Source organism: Crocodylus siamensis, chromosome 2, assembly GCF_052110815.1.
Source record: "Crocodylus siamensis isolate JL-2025a chromosome 2, ASM5211081v1, whole genome shotgun sequence".
Classification (NCBI taxonomy): domain Eukaryota; kingdom Metazoa; phylum Chordata; order Crocodylia; family Crocodylidae; genus Crocodylus; species Crocodylus siamensis.
In genome coordinates, this window is record NC_143396.1 from 176,959,648 (window position 1) to 176,985,222 (window position 25,575).

General features: G+C 48.9%; 1 protein-coding gene across 2 annotated transcripts in view; it reads left to right on the top strand.

Moving 5' to 3' along the window:
- CD151 (CD151 molecule (Raph blood group)) overlaps positions 1 to 21,479 on the top strand; it is a 59,791-nt gene extending 38,312 nt beyond the window's left edge. For both annotated transcript variants that reach the window (XM_090032426.1, XM_090032427.1), the window contains exons 4-8: positions 3,449 to 3,523; positions 6,197 to 6,301; positions 8,021 to 8,176; positions 14,754 to 14,840; positions 15,851 to 21,479. In XM_090032426.1, the coding sequence (XP_089888552.1) occupies positions 3,449 to 3,523; positions 6,197 to 6,301; positions 8,021 to 8,176; positions 14,754 to 14,840; positions 15,851 to 15,910 (483 nt within the window). In that variant the 3' untranslated portion in view covers positions 15,911 to 21,479. The remainder of the gene's footprint in view (positions 1 to 3,448; positions 3,524 to 6,196; positions 6,302 to 8,020; positions 8,177 to 14,753; positions 14,841 to 15,850) is intronic.
- The last annotated feature ends 4,096 nt before the right edge of the window (positions 21,480 to 25,575 follow it).

Below are 25,575 nucleotides of genomic sequence, written 5' to 3' on the forward strand. Positions count from 1 at the left end.
TCAGATGCACTTGGTGCTGGCCCTTGCACTTGGCTCTGTAGTAGGCAGTATTTGGTTCCTGGGTCTTAGCAGTTCATTTTGGCATTAAGCACAATTACTCACTATACTAAAGAGCTCTCCCTTTGTGTCTTTTTCTCCATCAGAAGTTACACGCAGAAATCGGGTGGGTTTTCTTTGTTACATTCTGCCACAGAAAACTAATAATTGTCCCATGGGAACAATAGGTCATTCTCTGTCTTTTCTTTCCCTGCTCAGAGTGGCTGGCTGTGACAGATCTATTGTCTCTCTTAGTTTGGACTCTGGTTTAGTTGGTATTAAGTAATCCACACAAGACATACATTTGTGCTTAGCAGGACTGAATTGGTCTGCTTGGGAGCCCTTGCCAGATTGTAGCTCAGCCAGTAATCCTGACAGTCTCACAACAAATGCCAGTGTGTCTGTGCCAGCCTGTCCCAGTTTCTGTCTGTATCAGAGAGAGGGACACACCATAATGGGGGGGATTGGCATAGAATGTCCTGGGACTTTTGACATTTCAGATCAGGATATATGTGCATGTGTTTGGGTTTGATTCTTCAGAAAAATTATAGTTTTACATGCCTTTGAGCTTTAGCTATAGCTTCAGGTGGTAATTCTCAACCAAGGGGCCACAGCCCTCTAGGGTGCCATGAAATTCTTTTACCGGGCTGTGCAGTGCTGCATGATATTAGTACTGTTAAGTGTGCAAACAGCTACACACATGATTCACAAGATAGACCCAGAGATTTCAAATAGGAATCCAGACTGCCAAGGTCATTTTGACCTGTTGTGGTCTTTCTGAGTTCTTGGCAACAAAAGGATAGTTCTGCTGTGGGGTTATTTTAGTTAAAAACAAAACAAAACAGGCAAAGGCTAAGAGATGGCACTTCTGGAGTGGTGCCTTGAGTCTCATGAGAAGTAAGGAAGGGTCCTTGTGTCTAAAGTTTGAGAACTAGCTTCAGGCTGTCCACTCTTTCATTTCCTGTCACCCATCACCATGATATTTCTGTGCCAGCTGTATTTTCCCTTCTCACATGCCTCCTTTCCAGCCCAAATTACTCAGTGAGGCCACAAGCTCTTGCAATTTCATAACCTTACATGAAGCTGTGCTTCTACAATCAGAATTAGGCCCATCATGTCACTAGGCCTGGATTGTTATTCACCTTGATTCAAAGTTTTGTCTGCTCCCCGCTCCCCTCTCCTTCTCTCCCTCCCCACTCAGATTTTAGACTAGTTTGGTCCCTATCAGAAGCCAGAGCAGCCCAAAGGCCTGTTTGAACTATAAGTTCAAAAGCAGCAGCCTTAGCACATCTGACTGAGAGAATTTTCTAATCATCAAGAATAGCAGACCACAGGGGTAACTCTGGTCAGACCTTTGCCCTGTAACATGCCCCTGTGCTACAGGCTACGAAAGGAGGGGGTGATGTAGTGTTGCCCACCGGCAATCCCTCCTTGTCCCAGGGAAACTGGATAAGTCATCTTTTTGTCACTGTTTACATTGCTGAAAAGGTTTACGGCAAGAGACATCTACCTGAGACTCAGGGACTTGATCTGTATTTTGCCACTGACATGCATAGACCTTTACAAGCCCATAAAGTAGCTGTAGGTCTTATAGTGACCCTGAGACAAATGCAGAGCAACCCATAAAATCAGGAATCCCTAGAACAGTGGTTCACATCCTTTTTTTTTTTTTTTTTTGTACAGGACCCGTTTGTAAACATCCATGGCAGGTCCTAACGCAGTGCCCCTCAATCCCAACCCACTGCCCCCTGCACCCATGCCCCAGGCCCCAGTGTTTGGGACAGGGGTGTGTGTGTGTGTGTGTGTGTGTGTGTGTATGTGTGGAGGGGGGGACAGGATGTTCAAGCAGCCCTTCACAGGCTGGACTCTGCCGGCCTGCAAGGGAAAAGCCACCGTTTTTCTCCTTTAAAGGAGAATCCATTTTTAAAGGTTGTTCGCAACCCTTTCATATATTGTTGCAACCCACTTTTGCGTCACAACCCACAGGTTGAGAAACGCTGCCCTAGAAGACATCTCTTGGGTAGTAGAGCTGAGTATAAAGACCAGGACTGTTTTTTCCAGCCCCAGACAGTCCTGGGATCCTTACCTGGGAGAAGAGAGGTCAAGAAAGTAGTTTAGCCTATTTATATTATAACAGCATTGCAAGGTTATGATCAGGCCCAGGTTCCCATTGTGCAAGGTACTGTACACATGCCACGTAAAAGGAGAGGCGCCACTCCTTTTTTAAAGTAGACGAGATGTAACAGATGCATGAAAGAAACAAGCAGACAGCATACCAGGGTGAAGATGGAATAGCAGTAACAACCAGATCCTTTAGGATAGACGAGCTGACCACATGGGCAGTAGATGTACTAACTTGTGTTTTTCTGAGGCCTTGTCATCCATAGCCTACTCTAGGATTTCCTGCCACAGCTCTTTGACGTGCGCTAATGAGCTGAGATGCTGTGGCACATGCCAGCTCCACCTCAATGCTTTTGACACGAGCACTAAAAATATCCCATGTGGAGAAAATAGATGAAGGAAAGAGAAACTTTCCAGTTCATTGGTTGTTTTTTCCCCTCTTGGCAAGATGATGTCAGACAAACGTTGCATAACTGGGCTCCTACGAAAGAAAGGACCCCTTTGTTTGGGTGGGTTGCTTTCCTGTCATGCCCCTTTTAGCCTTCTGTTAGTGTGGAGCCCAGCCTTTCCTTATCCAGCTCTCCATCGGGTGACTCATTCCCATGGTATGAATGGGTACCTTGTACAAGCATGTGCAGATGCTTCGCAGTGTTCAGCTGAGAGCTGCTTGGGGGAGAGTACGGGTGTGGGAGTGAATGTTTGAAATTGTACACTCAGATTAAAGCCTGGCCTGCCAATGAAACCTAACTGTCCCTCCCGTGCAGCTGCTGAACCCCAGCACAGGGTGACAGGGGAAATCTGATCTGATAGAAACAAGTGGGTGTGCATGTCAGCAGTATTTTACTAGTGCCAAAGGGTGCTTGTGTCTTCCAGGCAGAGAGGCAGCCTGCTAGGAAGTGGAGGTTTCCTTTAGCCAAAGGAATTATAAAAACCTTGGGAACCTGGTGAGGCAGAATTTTATTTAAAAAAAAAAAAAAAGTTATTTGCTAGCCACACTCTGAGATTTCATTACTGTTGCCCTCACTTTTCCTTCCTCCTCTGCTTTCAAACTATTGTATAAAACTCCTTGATGCTGCTTATCTTGAGTGGTGTTTGTAACATTTTGTCAGAGCTTAATCTGATATGATCCCAATCTCCAGGGAATCCTTTGAGAACAACTGCAATAAAGAAATAATAATGACACATGTTGGCCCCTTTTTTGCCTTATAACTCTGAAGGGAGCTTCTAGGACCTTCCTTGTTCCCTCCCAGTGTCCTGTTCTGACAGGTGACGTTTCACCCTTGTTTTGCAGTACTTCATATTGCTGCTGTGCATTTTCTTGCTTGAGATCATTGCTGGAATCCTGGCTTATATCTACTACCAGCAGGTAAGTGCAAATTAAACCAAAGGGCTCAAACCAGAGAGAGAGAGGGAGCTGCTAGTTATCACCTGTTTTGAGAGTAGGGCCATGACACAGATGCCAGGGGTTTGGGATCTAGGTTTTGTTTGGAGCCCCATGTCTTTTCAGACCCATGTTTCACTGAGTATCTTTACTCCGTTCCCTCCATATACAAAATACAGCAGGTTATTTGACAAGGAATTCAGCTGTTGTGTGTATGTAGGAGACAGAGACATTTTCTGCCCCTGCCTGCCCTCATTTGTGATGGTGTTATGAAGGGAGCTGTTAGGGGAATGAATCACGGGTTCTAGTAGAGACTATTGACCTGAGGCTTTTTCAGATATCCGTAAGGGTAACACAGGTAAGGGTTATTACAGTAAGGCCATCTAGTGTATTTGTGGAACAGAACCAATCCTTGCCAAGCTAGGCAAGTTTGCCATAAAGTGCCTGGATTGGTATGGACTGGTAAAGGGCCAGTTGAAAAGTGTAGTCCTTCTAGCCATCAGTGTTCTCTTGGGGATCCATTTGTACAGCATTCAGCTAGCATGACTGGGGGACTGACCAAGAAGACTACAGCCCCAAATACCCAAGGTCACAACCTGAGGTCCAGGGCAGTCATAGATAACATAGCTTTTAGTCTTTGTAAGGATCAGATGGTTTCACAGGATCAGAGCAAGTCTAGGCAATGAGGAGTAAAGAGGCTAGCGAGCTGCCCCTGAAGAAGCTGTCTGTGTCTTCTTTCTCCCAGCCAGTAGGAAAAGGCTTGGCTTCTGGGGAGGGCAAACTGTTGGAAATGGTGTGAGGTTTGTTTGCAAAACCAAATACACACTGCAGATAGGAGGAGGCATTTTCAGTGGTTGGCTGTTCATTGGAAGAGGAACTTCCATTTTGGTTCTGGGCACCCCTGCTTTGCCTTATCAACAGCAGCATTGGCAAGAATAAAATTGACAGTATCTCCATGTTTTGATATGGAAGGATCACCCCATGGAAGCCATGCTCCATCTGGATCTGAGCAAGGACTAAAGTAAGCTGTGGCAATGGAGGATATGTAGACACCTCTCAGCTCAAGCTGGAGCATGGCTTATTCAGAGCTGTGGTCCCAGGCAGCTTTGGAGATCATCTGGGGACATGTTTGGCTCACCGGTCAACATGCTTCTCTCTTCTGTCTTTATGTATAAACTCCTCTGCTTTCCTGAGCTCAGGCTGCTTTCTCTTTTTGCTGTTGCTTTCCCTTCTCTCCTTGCTGTTTGTGTCCAATGCTTCTGGGTGTCTAAACCATGCGTTTCTTTTGCTGTCTCTGTTCCATGCTGCAGTTCTTCCCCGTGAGCCCACAGGTAACTGCTTGTCTGCTGTTAAATACTTCTGCTAATGAACTCTCTCTCTCTTTATTTGCCTTTGGTGCCAACCAGCTGCTGAACTTTTCCCCTTGTCTTTATTGCACTAAGTACTTTGCGCTTCTCTTGAGCCTTCAAGCCCAGGATCTCAAAGCCCTTTGCAAATGTTAATGAGTGAAGCCTCACGTCATCTCTGTACGGTAGGTGTTGTCCCCTCTGGGACTGATGGGATTGGAGAATCACTGCTACCTTCATCAGATTTAAAGGAGGGGCTGAAAAGAATCCAGAACTCGTGCCGCCCCCTGTCCCCCCGGCTTCCTCTCCCTGGTCTGGTGGGACCACAATTTCTTTTCCTGTATTTCATCTGACAATTCTTGCTGATTTTTGAGAAATAGAGATGTATGAAGAAGCTTTTTTCCTGTCAGTCAAACTTGTTTCCTTCTGCTGCCTGGCTCATTCAGTGACCTCCATCCATCCACAAGAGATTTGTGATTTCCCATATACAGATTGTGGCATTGTTTCTGAATGAACCAGGAGGAGGGGGTGGCTGATATGAAAGAAGGTAGCTCTTAGTTATACTTTGGTTGCCAATTGAGATGGGCAAGGAAATACAGGGGAAAAAATGCAAGTGGGTCTTTGGAGCATCAGCCAGATAGATGAAAGGATGAGTTTGCAGACAAGTTTCAATGTGTCAGCAGCTTAGGTTCCAGATATCAACCTTTCTGTCTCTGTGCAGTGTTCTTCTTGCCCTGTGAATACATTGCTAAGATTTAGAAAGACCTCCAAGTCTTAAAATCATGCTCTCAGTCATCTTGTGCAGCTTCCTTTCAGTTGTCGATACAAGACGCTTGGAAACTGTCACTTCAACCCAGTCTGCTCAGGTCTCTGAATCTATAATGCAGTGCTCCTGGCCAGAGCACTTTGGCCTCTGGTTCCGGAAATGTGAAATCTCTGAGGCATATTAAGTCCTATTTTGGTGCAGGCCTGTCTATCCTGACAGTATCCCATTAAATATGGTAGTTGTTGCAGTGAGCTATGTTACAGGCTGACAGATTTGGCCCAACAAGAAACCTTTGTAGTAATTAAGAAATTAAAACTGGGGAGGGGAGAGGGAATAGCATTTAAAGGGCCAGGAGGCTAAAATAAGCTCATGCATTCTGGAAACCAGCCCAATCTACACTGGAAGAGGAAAACTTCAAGAATCTCCTACTGGGCTTTCTGCTGCCCTCAGGAGTGAAGGTGCTAGGAAATGTCAAAGGGTCTGGGTGGCATTGAGGAGGGAGGTATTTTTGCTTCATGGTCTTATCCCACTGCTCCTTCTGTTTAGTTGAGTATGGAGTTGAAGCAAAACCTGAAGGACACCATGACCCAGAAGTACCGGAAGGATGGAGAGGAGCATGTGACCAGTGCAGTGGACAAACTGCAGCAGGAGGTAGGCCCCCAAGGTCAAGATCAAAGGTCTCTTCCACCCTATCTGTCTGTCAAGCTAGCATGGTTAACGTACACTAGTTTTTGTAGCCAGCTGTGCACTAGGGAGCACTGTGGCCAGCATCCTGTCTAGCCATGCTTGACTCCCCACTCTGAATGACCATGTACCCATTTACAGATAGGACTACTGAGGATGGTTTTCAGTGTGGGGCTCAAACTCGCATCCCCAGAGCTGTGGCATTGTTAGTGCTCTGCCACTATGCTCCTTTAGGCCTCCAAGAGAGGTAGAAAATTAAGCTAAGGAGGGAGCTATAAAAATATCATTCTAAGGTGATGAGCTCTTGTCAATGAAAATATGTGTTTCCCACTTCCCCCAGTTTCCAACAGGATAGGTAGAGCACTGGGCCAAGGGTTTGCCAAGTTGTTTGCAGGCATGTGTAAGGACTTTTATATGCTGATGTTGGCTACACAATCAATCAGATCGCTGTAAGGGAGATGATGACATTTGCTTCATTCACAGAATTAGCTGATGCTGGCTAATGAATATTGATATCTGCTTCTGCCTCCAAGATGTGAGCAGTAGGCTGTGAGAAGGAGAACTGTGTTAATTAAGCTTCCCAGTACCCCAGAGAGTGAGATATAACAAATGAAAGGCCTTGTTGCTTGTTACTGTGGTACCAGGCAGTGCTGAAGGATTGAAATAACTAAGTGATATGAAGGACCTCATTCTTGACAACTTCATAGTCCTTATAAATTATCCTCCAGTCCCCTCAGCTCTTCCTACTCATATACTCATATTAAAACCAAATTAATCTTCACCACTAGAGAAAACTGGTGTTCCAGTATCTGACACTCACTTCTCTTCTGGTAAATGCACCTTAGAGATGCAGGAGCACTGAAGTCAGGGAGAAGTCCTGAATCCTACACTGGCCACTTTCTCATATTCCCCACTTTCCAAAAAGTGTGTGTATTTTAGTGTTTTGACATCTGCTGTTTCCATTTTAGTTTGAAACCCAGGAAACTATAGCTTAGGTCACAAGGAGATAAATGTCCAATTTTCCACCATCGAAGCATTGCTGCTTATAAATTAAAAATGATAACTGGCACATCTTCTGTCACCTCTTCTCTGAGGATCTCAGCTACATAAAAATGCTGAGTCAGGTATGACCACTGCTGGACTACAATTTTTCCATGTTTTACAGAGCCAAGGAGGGAGACACAGACCTTTATGGTCTGATGGCTTGAGCTTTATTCCCATGACAGACTGCTGGCTAGGACCCATACAGATAGTAAGCCCAGTCAGTCAACCACAACTTCCAGGGCCACGAGCTGTTGCTTACTGCGCAGTAGTATTTTGCAGAGGTCTGTAGTTTGATTCAACCTGATCGTCTTCAATGCTTCCCCAATATTGTTAAGCCCAGAAGTAGCTGCAGACATAAATCAACTGCTTTTGGTCCCGTATCCATTGAATAGCAATTGCTACTGATCTCCCCACAGCTAAAAGGAAGATATTGCTGATGTTCAAAAGTCATCCTTAAGTACCTTACACATGAGCATGCCACTAATAGAGATGCTAATACAAATGCAGGCAGCTGGAATCACTGTTTGATAACGTACTGGGGAAGGAGTGTGCAGCCAGGAGTTTGGGGTGGAGAAGGTGGATGAGAGAGGAAGGTGCTGTGCATTCAGGTACAGACTTTGCCTGTGCTTTGTGTATCTGCAGTTCAAGTGCTGTGGAAGCAATAACTATACAGACTGGAGTGACAGCCTCTGGATCAAATCTGCAGAAGCCGGTGGGCGGAAAGTCCCAGACAGCTGCTGTAAGACAATAACAGATGCATGTGGCAAGAGAGACCATCCTTCCAATATCTACAAGGAGGTAAAGAGCAAGCTGACTCTGCAGTTGTAGCATGGTGCTGGTTCTGTGATGCAAATTACTAGCAAACTCATAGCTACTTAGGACTGGATTTAAACCTTGCTGAAGTCACTGGGATTTTTTAAACTGTACCCTGTTCCCAGTCTCAAAATCACCCCTCCAGGGGGGAAAGAGGCAGGATATAATTAACACTTTTGCACCAGGGGTCAGTACACCTTGACTCCATCAGTAAGGGCTAGGTGTCTAATCCTAGGTCTAATCCAGGGGTGGGCAAAATACAGTCTAATCATAAATCTAATCCAGGGGTGGGCTGTTAGTGGCTGTAGTGTGGGGCGCTGGCCATGGGGTGGGTTGGGGGCTGCTTTTCTCCACACCAGGAAGGAGCCTGGGGAAAAGCTGAGTCGGGCGGTGGGGGGGGGAAGCAGCCCCTCCTCCGCCCCGTGGCTGGTGCCCCACACTGCAGGTGCTTGCAGCCCATGCGGGGCTGTCCGGAGCAGGCACAGGCAGCCCTAGGCAGGCTGTGAGCAGTTGCAGCATGGGGCGCTGGCCATGGGGTGGGTGCAGGGCCGCTTTCCCCCACTCTGCGCTCAGCACCACCTTGTAACTCAGCCCCACTGCCAGCCCGGGCCCCATGCTGGCTCCAGGCTCGCCTGTTGGGGCTGGGTGTGGTGACAACAGCTGCGGCCCTGCCGCGTACTGTGCTGGGCAGTGTTTGCCACTGCCGCCTGTGGGCTGCTCAGCCTGCAAGCTCTGGGCAGGCAGCAGCAGCCAACACTGCCTGGTGCAGCAAGCGGGGGGCCCGCAACTGCTGTCACTGACAGGCGAGCCCAGAGCCGGCGCGGGGCCCAGGCTGGCAGCTGGGCCAGGTTACAAGATGGTGCTGAGCATGGGGAAAAGCGGCCCTTCGCTTGCCCCATGGAGCCCCATGGGCCACTCGCAGCCCATGTGGGGCTGCCTGTGCCTGCTTCAGACAGCCCCACATGGGCTGCGAGCACCTGCAGCAAGGAGTGCTGCCCATGGGGCGGGCAAGGGGCCGCTTTTCCCCATGCTCAGCACCAGCTTCTTCCCTGCCAGCAAGCAGGGGGTTGGGGCTGTGCACTGCCCCCCGCCTGTACTGCAGGGCTGGGGGACATTGGGAGTGAGTAGGTGGGGAGGCAGTAGGAGCACAGGGCCTGCACCAGTGTCCCGGGGCCAGTGCTGCCGGGGCCCAGAGCAGGATGGCAGGAGTGCAGGGTCCTGGCTGGAAGGGGCTCTATGGAACCGGGCCAGCTCCCCCCTCTTCCTGCTGGTGCAGCCCAGCCTGGCTCCACAGACCCCTGCCAGCCTGAGCCCCACTTTGGACCCCACCAGTGCTGGCCCTGGGACATTGGTCTCAAGATGGCGGGGCACCTGTCAAGGGGTGGGGCTACCCATGCAGCGCTCAACAGCCTGCCAAAACTGGGTAAGTGGCCCTCTGCCTGAAATAATTGCCCGCCCCTGGTCTAATCATAACTTGCAAGCCAATGACCTGAGTAGGCATAGTCTGAATAATATAGGCAGCCTGTTTGCAGGTGGGATCACTGAACTGAGCAAGAAGCATTTTTAAATTTGTCTAGAAATTGCTTTTCAGAGCTTCATACCTAGAGGAGCATCTTGAAGAACCTTGTGCAGTATTCGACAGTCACAGCTGCAGCTCAAGTAGCAGGTCTGGATGTCGCAGGGAGCTTATTTGTGGGGAACACAAAAGTCAACAAAAATGAGCATCAGGGACTGAAGAGGGAAAAGTGCGGCTGGCCCTAAAGCTTAATGTTTTCTTACTTCCACATGGGAGGCATGCCTGTGAGACCCACCTCATGCAAAAATTCTCAGTAGCAGGATTCAAGTGGAATTTTCTCAGATCCTTAGATGGGGAGAGGGGCAGCTAGATAGAAGGATGGATGGGTTTGGTCTGTCTGATGTGAAGGAAAGAAATGAAATTTGGGAGAAAATGGGTTGTGTAGATGTCAAATTATTAGAGTGCTGACAGGCTACAGTTTGGGCTAGGGTAAAGTAGATTGCAGGCAAAGCAATCCCAAAAAAGTGAGCATGAAAGTGGGAAGCTAGGCACTCAGCTGCCTAATGCACATAAATACAGGACCTAGTTTGGGTGCTGGATATACACACGTTTATTTTGGCATCATAAATGGATTTACCCTGCCCTAGGTACTGTTCAGTGGCTTTAACATGTTCTTTCTAGCCTGGTTTATTCATTAGTGAAGTCAGATTACAAATGTGTGGAGTGAGCTCTATGGCTGGCTGCTTGGAGAGCAGTAATTAGAGGGGTGGTGAATGCCAACTGGAGCCTTCTCCTTGTTTGCAACATCTCATCATGACAAGAAAGTACTGTAAACAAAAATGCAGCCCCTCTAAGGCAGATATTCTTCTCACAGAGGATGTTCTTTCGACAGGACTCAGTGAGGATTTGGTAGTTTTAAGAGCATGACTAACGTTTGCAGATAAACCAACAGGATCAGACATACAAAGCTAACCAGCTGTTATGCCTTAGGGCATGAATTGTGATGGGTGGATGTGAGACTGGTTCAGAACAGTTCCTCCCTACCTTATAATTTGGGCTTCCATGAACAAGGAGATCCCTGGCTCTGTGTTGGTTGAATACAACTAAGTAGAGCAGGCTTGTCCAACATGCGGCCCACCAAGGCATTTTCTGAGGCCCAAGGTGCTGCGACGGGAAACGAAAGTAAACACTGTTCCCACCCCTTGTCCCTCCCCCAGCCCCTCAGCAGCTTCCTAATGGCTGCTGAAGGGCTGGGGAAAGGACAAGGTTCACATACACACCGCATCAGCTTGACGTTGCCTATGTGGTGTGTGGGAAGAGGAGTAGCCGTGTGCCGCTCAGGACAGGACAAGCCCAGCCTAAGCAGCAGGGGCTCAGCTGCATTTCCCCCTGCCTGCACCAGTCAGTCCCTAGTGGCACACGGCTCCTCCGCCACTTCTGCTGGCTGGTGCCAACCTGGCCGGCCTCCTCCCGTCCCCAGCAGCAAGTGGGAAGCCAGCACGGGGGGCCTCAGCAGGCAGGGTCCTGGCGTGACCTCTGTGGGGCGAGGCGGCGGGAACTGGTGTCTACTGACCCCGTGCTCTGGGCTCGCAGTGCTGAGGCCACCAGGGCTGTGTGCGCGGACAACCGGGCACCACGGTGAGCGGGGCCGTGTGGTCGGGTGGGTGAGGGGCTGCTGTGCAGCGGCCACTTCGCTCCAGCCCCCTCAGGCAGCGCCGGCTCATGGGGCTGCGCTGCTCGGGGGATGGAAATGTGGAGCTATTTATTTCTCCCCTTCAGTCTCTGGGGCAGTAGCTGGCTGGATGCAGAATGGGTCCCTCCTGCTCCTGCCCACCAGCAGCTACCATGAACCTTGCAGTAACAGGGACGTGCAGTAGGGCTACACAGGCAGGGTCTCTCTGGCCCAGGACAGAGGGTGTTTGAATATAGCTCGCTGGCCCACTGGGTGATAAAAAGTTCATGATCTGGCCCTGCATTCAAAAGGTTGGACACCCCTGAAGTAGAGCCTTTTCCACATCTGGTTCTGGTCTTGATCAGGAAGTGGGGAGCAAAATCAAACAAATGATCAGTAGGCAAGGAAGAAACACCATGATAGCAGAAGGGTGCATCCTACTGCAGCAGTGGGTTAGTGGTCCAGTTGTCTGGTCATATTATACACAGCTCTAGACACCTGTCCATCTGGCTGAGAGAGGGGGAGCCTGCAGGGAAAGCATGAGTCTAGATAGCTAGAGAGAGAAGGAGCATCAAAGAGGGAGGTGGGCTAGCTCTGAGGGAGGTCGCAGGGCAGCAGGGTTTAGCTCTGAAAGGAAAGCATTCGCAGAGGGCTGAGTTAACTCTGAGGAGAGGAAAACACCACCCAGTGATAGGAAAGGGCTGATTTAGCTTAAAGGGGATAGAAAGCCTGTGGGGAGGCATGATTTGTTACCTCTGAAGGGAGTAGGGTTGCCAACCCTCCAGAATTGTCCTGGAGTCTCCAGGAATTAGATATAAATCTCCAGGAGACTGCTGAGGGTCACCCAGGAGAGAAATGAAAGGACATTCATTAAAATAAATACTAAATGTTGGATCTGATTTTTACGGTAGTCCAGTAGGTTTTAAAATGGAATAGTCATGTGCATGCATGACGTAAAGGTAAATGTGCACGCATTTACCTTCCTGACGTAAAGTCTGTGCACCGTAATCCATAACTATTAAATGCAAGCACATGGGCACATTCGTGTTGTGTGTCACGGGCACATTTGCATTCCAGAAACCTCCTGGAATAGATTCAAACTGAGTTGGGAGCCTAGAGGAGAGTAGGAAACTGTGCCCATAGGGCAGTGTGAGGGCAGGGAAAGAGGATAGTTCAGATGGGATTTTAGTGGGTTTGAAGAAATGAGAGAAGGTTTGGGTTGAGAAATAACTGGTCTAGATCAGGGCTGCTGAGGATAGATGCAAAACTTCATCTCAAGCCCCTGGAACTAGCAAGCCCCATACCCCTCCTTTCCCCAACCCCACGGTTATTTGTTACACTACTCTGCCTTCATCTGTCTTGGTAGACTGTGAGATCTGTGCAACAGGAGCCTTTCTGTCCTGCCTGGAAGGCACCTGGCACCTACAAGGTGCTGCGCAATCTCTGTTAAATCCTCACCAGGGAAGATTCCACTTCGCTCGATTAAACTGCTTAATTATTTAAAGATACCCGTTCCAAAAACTAATGAACCTTCTTGCCACTTTTCTGTGCCAAAAGCAACTTGGCAGACCTGGGAAGGGAACAAGGCTGCCAGCCAAGGACACAATTACAAGATGGAGGCAGGCAGCACTGTAACTTTCCAGGCCCACACAGTGCCTCATCACTTTATAAAGGAGCGGTAGGCAACGTTTTTTGGCTGGAGTGCCGAAAAAACCACAATGTCTACCTTGGAAGGTGCCGGAGTGCTGGCATGCTGGAGCCCAGAGCAGCTGTTTGCAGCCTCCCAGCTGCAGCTGGCCCACGGAGCCTGGTCTGCTTGCAGCAGGGCTTGCAGCCTCCCAGCCGCCTGCTGGGAGCAGCCTGGGCTCCATGGCTGTCAGCAGCTGCTTAGAGCCCGGGCTGGTGGTGGTGTGCTGAGCAAAATGGCCTTGAGTGCCATGCTCAGCACGCGTGCCGGGGGTTGCTGACCCCTGTTAAAGCACTGAGAGAGGAATTCTCCTTAAATGGTGGCTGCGCTGTTAGAAGGCCCTGTGACCAGTCCCAGCTGCAACTCCTTGGGGACCCAACACTGCTTCCTTCAACACTGAGTGTTGATGCAGTGTCCTCTCTAGGCAGACTCTAGCAATAATGAAATCTTTCTCCATGTATCTTGGAGAGAAACTTCCCTCTTGTTGACAGGTCTCAACTTGGCCACAACAGGCCTGTTGGAACTTGTAAGAGCCTCAGCTAGCTCTGGCTGCAGGGCTGATGTCCTGCACTCTGTGAAGTGGCCTCACTTGCAGCCCCCCTGCCTAGCGAGGCTGCTGTCATGCTCAGAGGTCACTGCCTTATCAGCTGCCACTTGTAAGGCAACGACCTTGGCCCAGGCTGAGTTAACTACCCATTTTTGGAATGCTTCTAGACTCTTCCCCGCTCCCCCTGTAGCATCTGCTGTCCATGTGTCTCTTTCTGTATTCATAATAAAAATGGAAATATAAGTTAAGAACATATGAAAAGCCATACTGGGTCAGACCACAGGTCCACTTAGCCTAGTGTCCTGTCTCACAGTGGCAAAGGATGCTAAGGGAAGGGGAAGTGGCATCATGCAGGGTGGGTGATCAGGGCACCAGGGTTGGGGGAGTGAAGAAATAGAAGCAGTTGTACTGGCCACCACCGTGCTGCCAGTAGTGCAGCCAGTGACATTGCCCTGCCCATGTTTCAGTGCCATCCAGGTTGCTCGGGCATTACATTATGTCTCTGGAAAGAAGCATTTATGGCAGAGCCTACCAGATTGATTCACATCCTTCCTGTCTCCCTCCATAGCTTCCAGTATTTAGAGGCCTAGGAAGTCTCAATTCCCCTATCACATTTAATACCCACTGATGGCCTAATCCTCCATAAATTTTTCAGTCTTTTTGAACCTGGCTAAGTCCTCAGTCTGCATGGTATCTTGTGGCAATACATGCTGCAAGTGAATTACATACAGTGTGAGAAACTTATTTTTGTTAGTTTTAAACCTTTTATCTGCTACCCAGTAATTTCATTGCATGCCCATCTAGTGCCAGCATTGAGAAGGAGGGAGTAAATAGTAAATCCCTGTTTACTTGCCCCATGCCAGTCATGATTTTGCAAACTCACTGTGAGGGCAGAGCCTGTTTTCTTTGCCACTTGTCTCCATAATGCATGACATATCAGGGCTGTGTTCCCTGACTGGATTCTTGGGCTCTACCATGCAAGAATAATAAGTTGTTTCGAGAAATCCTTGCGGTTTTCCTGCCTGCACAGACACTGCCCGCCATAGCGCACACATTTCAGTTTCACACACTGTAATGTATGAGGGGCAGAACATTGAAATGAAGCTCATTCACTGTGTCTCCTTTCCATCACCCTAACAGAATGGCTGCATCACTAAGTTGGAAAACTTCATCCAGGAACACCTGAAAATTATCGGGGCCGTGGGGATTGGCATTGCTTGTGTACAGGTAAAAGGACATGGCTGCTTCTAGAGGGTGGTAGGCCTCGATGCCAGGGACCCTGCCCCACTGAAGCAGCATCTTGAACTCAGGACACTGAGTGGGAGGTGCAGCACTGGCCTCTCTGCCATTCAGTTTATGGTCTCCTCAGAGCAACTAGTAACAAGTACTTTGGGAAACCCAAGGTGTAGATGGCCTGAATTAGAGTTCAAATTCTCTGGGTTCTTAAAACTGGAGGCCTTTGTTTTTGCTTCCAAGGAAGACCTTCAGGTAGTAAATGCAGTACAGCAGAAGGGGTCAGACCTAAGGGATGAGATTCTAGCGAACTGGAATATAGGGGAGTTGGGGGAGAGGCAGAGTGGGGCTCGGATTCAGAGCCTATGAGACAGAGCCTATGAGAGAGATTTGGGGGCAGATAGCATTTTTGTGTTCTCCCTCCTGTCCTATTTTGGAAATCAATAGAATTCACAAGCTAAACATTTATAGAGATTGTACTTCTACTTTATTTACACGTTACTTGCAATTATTACTGTACTCGTATATTAATGTCTATTAAGAAAGGAAATTCTCACAATTCGGTGGGAAGAGCCCTCGAGCGTGGGGCCTGGGACAGCTATACCCTTATTTCCTTCCCTAATAGGCCTTGCTACTGCTGTTCCTATTTTAGACTGAAGGTGACCTCTAGTGGGGCACTACCATAGCTGCAAGCTGAGTGGAGCAGTGGTGGAAATGTTGCCCATCTGGAGGCTTATTAATTTGAGCTCAGGTTTTTCCCAGGACACTAAGGGTAGGACATAATGCCAGGGAGAAGAAGCCAGTGACTCAGGGTGAGGGGAGGCACGCCTGCACTGATCAATCCTGCTGTTCAGGAGAGGTCTATGTCAGCTGAAGGAGCCTAACTGATCTCCCAGTGAGATGACCTTGAGTGTTTAGAGCCTGTTAACCATTTAAGTTCCATAGGCCCCCTTCTGCACAGCCGCTCCTAAGTGTGTGTCATCTCTTGTCTCATCCCCCTTCAGATCTTTGGGATGATCTTCACGTGCTGCTTGTATAAGAGTTTAAAGTCGGAACCATACTAGGAGCGCACAGGAATCCATCAGTTCCTCCCTGCTGCCACCTTCAGCGCCTGCCAGATCCACCACCCCCACTTAGCAACGCGGACACTTCCACAGCCTAAGGACTTGGGCTCTTATCCAAGCCCCTTGGATCCCAACAGCTGTAGGAGCTCTTCTTGCTCAAGTTCAAAGGTATTAGAGTACCACCAAAGAACAGTGGTTTGCTCCCCCTGACAGACTGCTCATCAGTGCCACACACTAACTATGGAGACAGATGATGTTTCTGTGCCAGGTGGGAATTGGTGCCAAACCTCTTCACATCCAGATGAGCCCCCTTGGCACATACTGATGTCCTGCCACAGCCATACACCATCCAAGAAGGTATCTGCTCTGGTCACTTGTGTCAGCTTCTCTCCATTTTGCCAGTGAGCGCACGACCTGTCCTAGCTCAGATTTTACCATAATTCTGACCTCACACCAGATGTGGCTGGGGATGGTTACACAACAACCTCTCCACTTCTGCCTCAAAGCCTCCATGCCATTCAGAGGCCAGTTGAGAAACAGAAGCCATGTGCCTTCAGTGATTCTGGACATTTTTTCTTTTCTGGTTTTCTGCCATTTCTTTTTTTTTAATTAATGTTTTCCAGTGTAAATAGGGGGAAAAATAATTTGTCTCCTGCTTGCTCTCCCTCTGACAGGTTCAAAGATGGGCTTGGAAGAAATAGTCTGTGCAGGGAACCTGCCACATTTGGGTATTCAAAGGCTAAGCTTTTTCATTTGCCAGGATTTTTTTTGAACCTGGAAAACTCCCAAGATAAAATCTCGTATCAGGTGAAATATGTCCCAGCTTGAGGGACTAATTCCTGCCCAAGGAGACAGACTTGGAGGCTGGTAAGGAAATTCATTAAGGTTTTTATATTGGCCTCCTGGGATCTCATTAATCAGCTAGACATTATCTGGCTTTAATGAAACCTGGAACCCTGCTTTCACATTCTTCTCACCTAATAACTGGTAGGCTCAGCTTCACCTAATTGCAAAATATACTCTGTAAATTGTCAGTGCTAGGTGATGCAAGTTAACTGTCTGGTTACTGCAGGACAACAGTATGATTGCATGATGATAATTCTGCTGGAATCCATGATACTTATATGACCACAGATGTTGCAGTTACCATGCTCTTTTCCAGTACCCCTGGGTTGTGATGCCAGCTAGGAGCTAGCTTGATCCCTAGGCTCCTTTGCAATGCAGTGCCCCATCCATGCTACAGTGGGATGGGCCTGGCATGTGGGCACCTGGTAGATGTTATGTATATAGGTTGACACACCTACAAAATGTATATAGTGACATTAGAGAAGCTTGGATGAATGTTTGGCCCCCAAAGGCACAAAATGGCCATGAGGTCTAAAGTGGATGTAAACTAAGTGAGGATGAGGTGTGGTTTTTTTCCCCTAAAAATATGATATAATATGCTCAAACTCAGGCATAAGAAAAGGGTTTCAGGAAGTTATTACCAAAATGAATTCTTATGGCTTGTGTTGTGCAACAGGTCAGAGCAGATGAATCATAATGGTCCCCTCTGACCAAGAAAACTGCATCCTTGTAGATGCAACAAGAAGAGGGATCAGAAGAGAAGAGTTCATTCCTGAAGTGTTCCAGGCTTAGGGAAGTCAGTGAGTGCAATCTGAAAGGTTGGTCCAGGTCACCAGGATACTCAACAGCAGAATAGACTGTGTGTTCAGAGGTGTGTGATGGTGAGGACAAAAGGGGTGTCCTCTCCCAGTTCACCTTGGGGCAAGACCCTGAAGGATGAGGGTTTTCTGGGAAGTGTGTGTGTGTGTGTCTGTGTGTGTGTAGTAGGGGGAATAGGGCAGGGTGCTCATAGAAAGGCCTGCCCTAGCCTCCTTTTTAGAAACTCAAATTTGGCTTGGACTTTTCTGGATCTGTTCCTTTCCCTTTGGAATCATCCAGTGCTGAAAGATCATGCTCCTTGTGCTCCCCTGATGTTGCAGTGCTGCTCTTTGCTGCACTGCTCTTCTCCTTTTTGCTGCTTTCTGTGAGAAGCACCACGATTAAGACCTCCCCCCTACCAGATGCACTGAACACTCAGCGTGCATGACACCCAGTGGATTTGGACCCTATGCCTTTCTTTGACCCGATTAATTTCTGTTCTTTGCACTGTTACTCTGGCACTGAAGGGGAGAAATCAGAAACCACCAAGCTACTTAATGTCGCTCTGATGCTCAGCAGCAGCAAACCCCATTACATCCTCCTCTCTTCTGAAGTTGACTTGGTCCTGCAAGCTCCCCAGTGAAGCAGTGCCTTAAAGTCAGGTATTAGGATGTGTAGTGGAGGGAATCATGCTGTGTTTCTTTGTCTTTGTTACTGTCAGGCTAAAAGCACACAGGGAAATAAGAAAGGTGGGCCTCTGGGGATATTTGTTCTTCCAGCAAGCTTGAGTGCAAGCAACAGATGGGAAATGTCAGTTCACTATGTGGAAGAAGTGTGCTCATCTTCATTCTCAAATAGTTGCATTTTTCCCTGTGAGTAACTAAAATGCATGAGCCATCCTGGGGTAAACTCACCAAGACTTAACAACTAAGTGTGTACAGGTAATCAAGGTGAGTTTACTTCATGGTAAATCTGAAGTGCCTTCTTTTCAATTTAGTATTTTACTTTGAGTTGGCTGAGGTGTGTTACTTATCCTAAAGTCAAAAATGCTGTTTTTATCAGTGATGATAAACCCTATACAAACTGGGTGATTAATTCTTTTCCTTGACCTTTAGTTTGGGATTTTGTTCCGACTCCTGCAGCCCAGCAGCCAGACAGTTAACGTTATGGACTCTCCTGGTTTCCCACAGAGCATGTCTCACTATTGCAGAGGCTTTGATCAATCTAGCAGAAGCTGTGTGCTGGCTCCTGGTGTGAGGTTAAAAGGTGATGAAGTTAATAAAATTCAAGGCAGGTGAAATTGAAAATCTCCAATGCAGCAACACTCTGAAATAATCCTAGATACTAATGCAAGCAAAAGGTGGAGGGCTGGTGGGGGGCTTTTTTTTTTTTTACCCTGGGAAGGTAAAAAGGTGTGGAAAAAAATCTAAATTATTACAGAATTCTGTAAAAGATAAACCTCTTAAGTTATTTCTCAGTTTTTACTCCAGTTCCTGGGATTTTGCCTACTAACTAAAAGGAAAATATTGAACACATTGCTTGAAGCAATATTTCTAATTACTTACATGTATCTTGCTAGTTGTCTGTACCTGCTCACTAAAAACCTGTTGTATAAAGTGGGGAGGGGGTGGGTGGGAGGGGAGTAACCAGAGCGGGCTTGAATCAGTCAGCCGGCCTTTGTCTGAGGAGCTGTTTTATTTCCTCCATGTCATGCTCATGTTTTTGTAACCGTGGCCAATAAGCTAAACAAATTAGAGTTTTTCCTTCTTTTGTATAGTAATAGCAAAGAAACAACCAGTGGGGTAGTGCGTTGTTAGAACTGCAGGGGCTGCAGCCTGTGGTCCAGCAGAAGTTGGGTCCACTAGAGGTTCTGAATGTAGGGGCCATGATCCCCACAACATCCTCGATATGGGTCAGGGCATCACCACAACCATGTCTGTCCCATGTTGCTATGTGGGAGTAAGGTTTCAAGATGAATGAGGTTGAGAACTATTGATCCAAAGAGCCGGATTTTTAGAGATGCTGAGCAATTTCCATTAGTAGTGTTATTGCTCTGCACACCTGGATGTCAGCCCCCCACAAGGTGCTGAGAGCTTTTAAGCCCTGACTTACATCAGGTGAAACTGAGGGTGCCCAGCACCTTCTGTTCCCAGGCAAGAGATCAGTGCTCTCAGAAGTCACTGGAAAAATGCCTGTTGACTTCACCTGCTTTTGCCTCAAGTCCAAAGCGAGGCATTTGTCTCTGGGTATATCAGCCTGAGTATGCAGTGTGTAACATACATGCTGTGAATAATGAGGGCTGAATAAACAGTGGGCTCGGGCCAGGCAAAATTTGGATCTGACTTGTTCATTAAATCTGAAAAGCTGACTTAGGGGAATGGGGTGGGAAGGGAGCACATGAAAGAGATGTCTCCTGGCACTATTTAGCCAGCCTGATAGCAGCCTCATTTGGAGCATCTGCATTTCTTATTGCACCCAGTGAAACCTGAGGCCACCACATTTTCTGGTCCCTGGCTGTAAGCAAGACCATACTGTTAACACACATACAGGTACAGTGAGCTGCAAAGGCACATGCCCCAACATGCACGCATGTATTTTTCAGCACAATTGTGATAAAGGCCCTGCCGTTTGTCGCAGGCGTTAAGAGTGACAGCTGAGACCAGCAAGCGCAGCTCCCATGGGTTCTGCCATTGGGTGGCTGCTGCTCAGCCCAGCATAGCAGAGCTGCTACCTGTCATTTACCGGGGGGCTCTGAGTCTCAGGAGGAAGAACCGGCTGGATGTGCCTGGGCACTGGGTAGTGGGCTCTGCTATCCTGTGTGACTGTCTGCTGGCACCTGGTACCCACTCGCACACTAAACTGAACTAAAGACTCATGCCCACCTCCACAGTACGGTGGCACTTGCTAGCTACTGCAGGTCAGTAGAATACGGCACCACTTTCGTGCCATATGATGAACCCTGCTTCTGCCTCATGTCTTGTGCTGCAGTAAGTAATTCCTACAGCTGTGGCACAGGGTGCATGTATACAGTTGGATGTGTGCATCCAGAGCGCAGGGGTAGGCAAGTTTGGCAGCTTCTCTGTAGTTGGGTGTCAAGCCTGCCCTGCCTTTGCCATAGGAAATGTACCCTTGTAGAGGTGTGGGGATGCTGCTCCGATGTGATGTAATTACAGTGCATCAGAGCAGGCCCTATTGAGTTGCCCCATTGGCACGCTCCAGCCAGACTCCATGTCTCGTGTAGTTAGCATTCCCACACTTCAGAATGACAGTGGGGGTGTTTTAACTGAAGCACATCAAATGAGCTTCAGTTAAAGTGCCCCACCGCCATTTTGAAGAGCGGGATACTGAATACACAAGATACTGCGGGTGCTTTAAGTAGAGCAGCTCTTGCAGCTGCTGTAATTAAAGTGTCCCACCCCCGGAGCATGTGTACACCCTCAGGTGTCACCACTATCAATCCTCTGCTAACATGATAAAGTGTCTACCTGCCATTAACATGTCTGACCGCTGGGTGGCACTCTGCATCCCATGTACAGCACATTGACAAAGACTTGGAACACCCCAGCATTGAGCTAGCTGGGCCCAAGTGCAAACCATGTCGGGTTAGGCTTTACCTGCAGTTACTTTGCCAAACCTGAGGACAGCATGTTGCAAGTAACTCCTGACGTACTCAAATGGAAAGGCCTCTGGTTGTTCCCTTTGAAGGAAAGACGTTCGCTGCAACTCTAGGGAAAAGTCTGTTCTCACGTGTTGTGCAACAGGGTCTGTTGATATAGACTGATCTGAGATTTGGGCTGGGTTGGTTTGCAATGAGGAGTGGGAAAGATGTTTTAATACACTCTGGCCCTGGGCCTTCAGGCATGTAGAGTGCAGAAGTCTGCTCAGATCATTCGCTGAAATAAATAGAGTTCTTGGTTCAGCTCCACCTGGCTTCCCATTGCATTCTTAGCTTCCTTTTCAGTTCACACAGCTGGAACCAGCCCAGCCAAGGAAACAGACTGGGGGACAAGGGGAAAGGGGAAGACAAAGCTAAACTGGTTCTGGTATAGCAATGGTAGGGATGCTTTATGGGCTGGACACAGTGCCCTGTAGAAGCTCTCTAGAGCTGGGTAGGGGATACTGGGCAGTGAATGGAAAATGGCACCTCCTGCTCAATGCTCTTAACTCCAATATACTTATACATCCTGACCCCAGGGCCTCTCTGCCATGACACCCATCACTTTTCTCCCTCTTTGATATCACAAGCAAGAGCCTTATTTAGGAATTCTTCCTTACCGCTTGCCCCAGGATCATCCTCACGGGCCTTCTTCACTGCTGTGCGCCATAAACCGGGGTGTCAATAATACAACTCGTGTACTGGACTGGCTCGTGGAGCCTTATATCTGGCCCTCTGTGCTACCAGCAGGCCTCCCAGAAGTTAGGGAGCATGGCCTGCTGCAGAATCAAGGGCTGAGGGCCCTGGTAAATATGCAGTTGGTGGCAGGAGGGTGAATGATGGCTGTTGCCACTGCCACAGCCCTATCTCCCTAGCCATTGACCCCTGCTGCCATGAAACAGGGCACACAGTGGTGGTAGCTCCAGCTGCACCCATGTTCCCTGAGTTGGAGTCAGAGCTGCTGCCATTGCCACTGCCACTGCCACATGCTCTGATTCAGACCCAAGCTGCTTCTGCCACTACCTCATACCCTAGGCTGGATCTGGCACACAAGAAGTCCTGTGGTCCTAATCCACCTAGAGGTATAAGGTGAGTTTGTCACGCCTGCTCTACACTACTGGTACTCAGCTTTTAGAGAGGCGGGCTGGGTGCTTGCAATCCAAATTAAATGCAGGCCACCACACCCCTCCAATAAGGGAGGTGAGGAGGGAGATGGATGCCAATGTCAGAGGAAGGCGAGAGAGAGCGGGGAAAGAATAGAGAAATAGAGCTTGCTTCCAGCAAGTAGCATTTATCACAGAGGAAGGGGGAGGGAAAGAGTAAGCAGCACCAGCCAGAGGGGAGAGGAGATGGAGAGATCAGGGAGGGCTGCGGAGGGGATTAGCAGCACGGTGCAGGGCAAGGAAGGGAACGCGCTGGGCTGAGCTGCTTGCCACTGATCCTCAGTGCTGCAGGCCAGCTCCATTCACTTTGGGAGCCGAATCTGGCTTGCATGTGTCACAGGTTGAGCACTGCTGTTCTACACTATCCAAAATACCCCTTCCATTTGGGGACATTGATGGAAATAAGGATGAAGGTGAATTTGAAGTGCCAGGTTGTACCCTTACCAACTATTAAGAATTTCTGGAACAAGCTGGCTGCACACAGTTGGCAGCGACAGAGGACAGAAGATGTGGTCCTGGGATGTATCAGGTGCGGTATGTTCAGTGGAGATAGGCAAGTCTTGTATCCGTTGGTACCAAGTACTAGTGATACCTCATCTAGAACAGCATTTCTCAACCTCTGAGTCGCAACCCAAAAGTGGGTGGCAAGAATATTTGAAAGGGTTTCAGACAAGTCCGAGAAAAACACGGGAAAGTGTGGGTTTCCCTTTGCAGGCTGGCAGCCTTCCAGCCTGCAAGGAGTTGCTTAGGACAATTGCAGCAGTGGGTATACATGCATCTGTGTGCACGCATGCACATGGCCGACACGCACCCAGGCATGATGTTGGACCAGCCCCAGCAGCTGGATGCAGGTAAGTGTATGGGGAATGGGGGTTGGAGGGCCAGGGCTTGGGGACTGTACAAGGTGGAGGTGGGGGTATAGGTGTGGAGGGGATGGGTGTGTGGCGGGGGCACGTGCCTGCTGGTACTGGGGGAAAGTGGCCAGGCACCAAGGCTGCATCAGGGCAGGGGAGAAGGCACCTGCTCCTCCTGTGAGAGAACTGCATGGCTGGGCTGGTGCCCATACTTGCAGGGGTGGGGCAGCTGGGAGATGCTGCTGGGGGGAGGGGGGGCCTGTGACTAAGCTGCCTGGCATAGAATGGGAGCCCCAGCCCAGGGCAGGGGGTGCTATAGGCCTCCCGGCCTCCTTCCTCCAGCCTGTGCCACGGCCAGACTTGCTCCACTGCCACCCGCATGAGCCGGAGCTTGCTGCAGCCACTACACTCCAACCCAAGTGGGACCGGGGCAGCTGGGGGTCCCCTCTGGCAGGGCTGGGGGGAGCAGGGGGCTGTGGGTTGGGAGTGAGGGGCATCAACATCTTTCATCAATGGAAGGGTTGCTTTAGGGGCTAGACATAGGGGGCAGGGGACTGTGGGTCGAGAGTCCCAGGGCCAGGGGTCTGTGGCTTGCCAGTGAGGGCCATCAGCAGGGTTGGGGAGCTGTGGCTCAGGAGCAAGGGGCACCGGCAGGGCCCGGGGGCTGTGGGTCAGGACTGGCTATCAATGTTTACAAATGGGGCCTGGTACAAAATAAGTTGAGACCCACTGATCTAGACTATGATGTATGACTAGGGTCTGGTTTAAACTGCAGGCCCAGCTCGCTAATACTGTGGCCCAGCATGGCGGGGGCCACCATTTTTGCACCCAGATCATGGTGTCTTTCCCGCACCCCATGATTAGCTGAGGGGGCAGGTTTAATTGCAGCAGCAAAGTCCTTGCAACCAAGGGGGTTGGGGGCACTTGAGAACTGCCTTGGCAGACCGCCCTGGTAGGGGAAGGGCTGTTTGCTCCTCTGCCCATGTATTCTCCCCCTGCCCCCAACCCCTGGCACACCCGTTTTCCTGCCTGGAGGAGCAAACATCCTCTTCCCTACCTTGTGTCACTGCTGTCTGCCAAGGCAGCCCCTGGGAGCCTCCAACCCTCCCCCCCTGGCCCCAGTTTTCCTACCTGGAGGAGCAAACAGCCCCTCCCCTTGTCCCTTTTGTGACCCCTTCCCTCCTCTCCTGGGCTGCTAGGCTTTTGCTACTGACTGGGGAAACTCCCCAGCAAGTGCCCATATCATAGCATTTTGTTGCAAATTGCATTTTTTGGTGAAAATCACTTGATTTCATGATTTTCACAAAAAATGTGAAATCATGATTTAAGCCAAGCCTTACATGTGACTTTGGTCACCCATGTTCCAGACAGGTGAGTTCAAGCTGGAACAGGTGCAGAGGCCGCAAAGGGTATTTAGGGCAATGGTGAACCTATCATAAGGCAGGAGGGCTCAGCTTGTTTGACCTAGCAAAATGAAGGCTAGGATTGTTCTTCATAAATGTTTTTGGGAGGTAAACACCCGTGAGGAAGATGAATAGTTTAAGCTAAAGGCCAGTGTTGGCACAAGAATAAAAAGGGTCTAAACTGCCCATGAATAAAATTAAAGTGGAAATTTTAAAAAGATGGTGGTTCTGGAACGGCCCCACAAATGAATGGGGCACAAAACCCAGGATCCATGTGGCATTTGGAATGGACCCTGTTCAATTTATTACAAAGGCTCTATCACCTTTACCTGGGAGGGAAAGGCCTCTGTCTCAGGGGTCCCTTCCAGTTCTGCCATCCCTTTCCCAATTGCTGTGTGCCCCATCCAGCTCCCCTGTGGTCCTTACTGAATACATGGGTTGTTAAGCTACAAGAAGCTGGTGGGATGAACAGTCTTAGCCTGCTTAGTTAAGGTGGAGATTCAAGCAGCTACAAGTGAAGATCCTGCCAGGCTCTTTGTGCTGCTCCAGTAAGTCACCACCTGACTGGCTTTGACTCCAGCCACTCATCTATTTATTTATTAGATGTATATGCTGCTGTCCTCCAAAGAGCATCAGAGTGGCCTGTAATAATAAAAGCAGAGGAATTATGAAGATGTATAAGAATTTTAAAAGAAAAATAATATGCAACAGAACATACTCACCAGACAACGCCTCAAAATATATCCCCGCTGGCTGAAGGCCTACCAAAATAAAAAGATCTTGTATCACCTCTGGAAGATGCCCATGCTCAGTTCTTGGTGGACCTTAAAGGAAGGAGTTCCAGGGTTTAGGAGCAATTATTGAGTATGAACTCCCACATGCTTTTGCCAAATGAACTTGTTTCACACATGGTATTTGCAGGCAGGGGCAGATCTAGGCTGCAGGA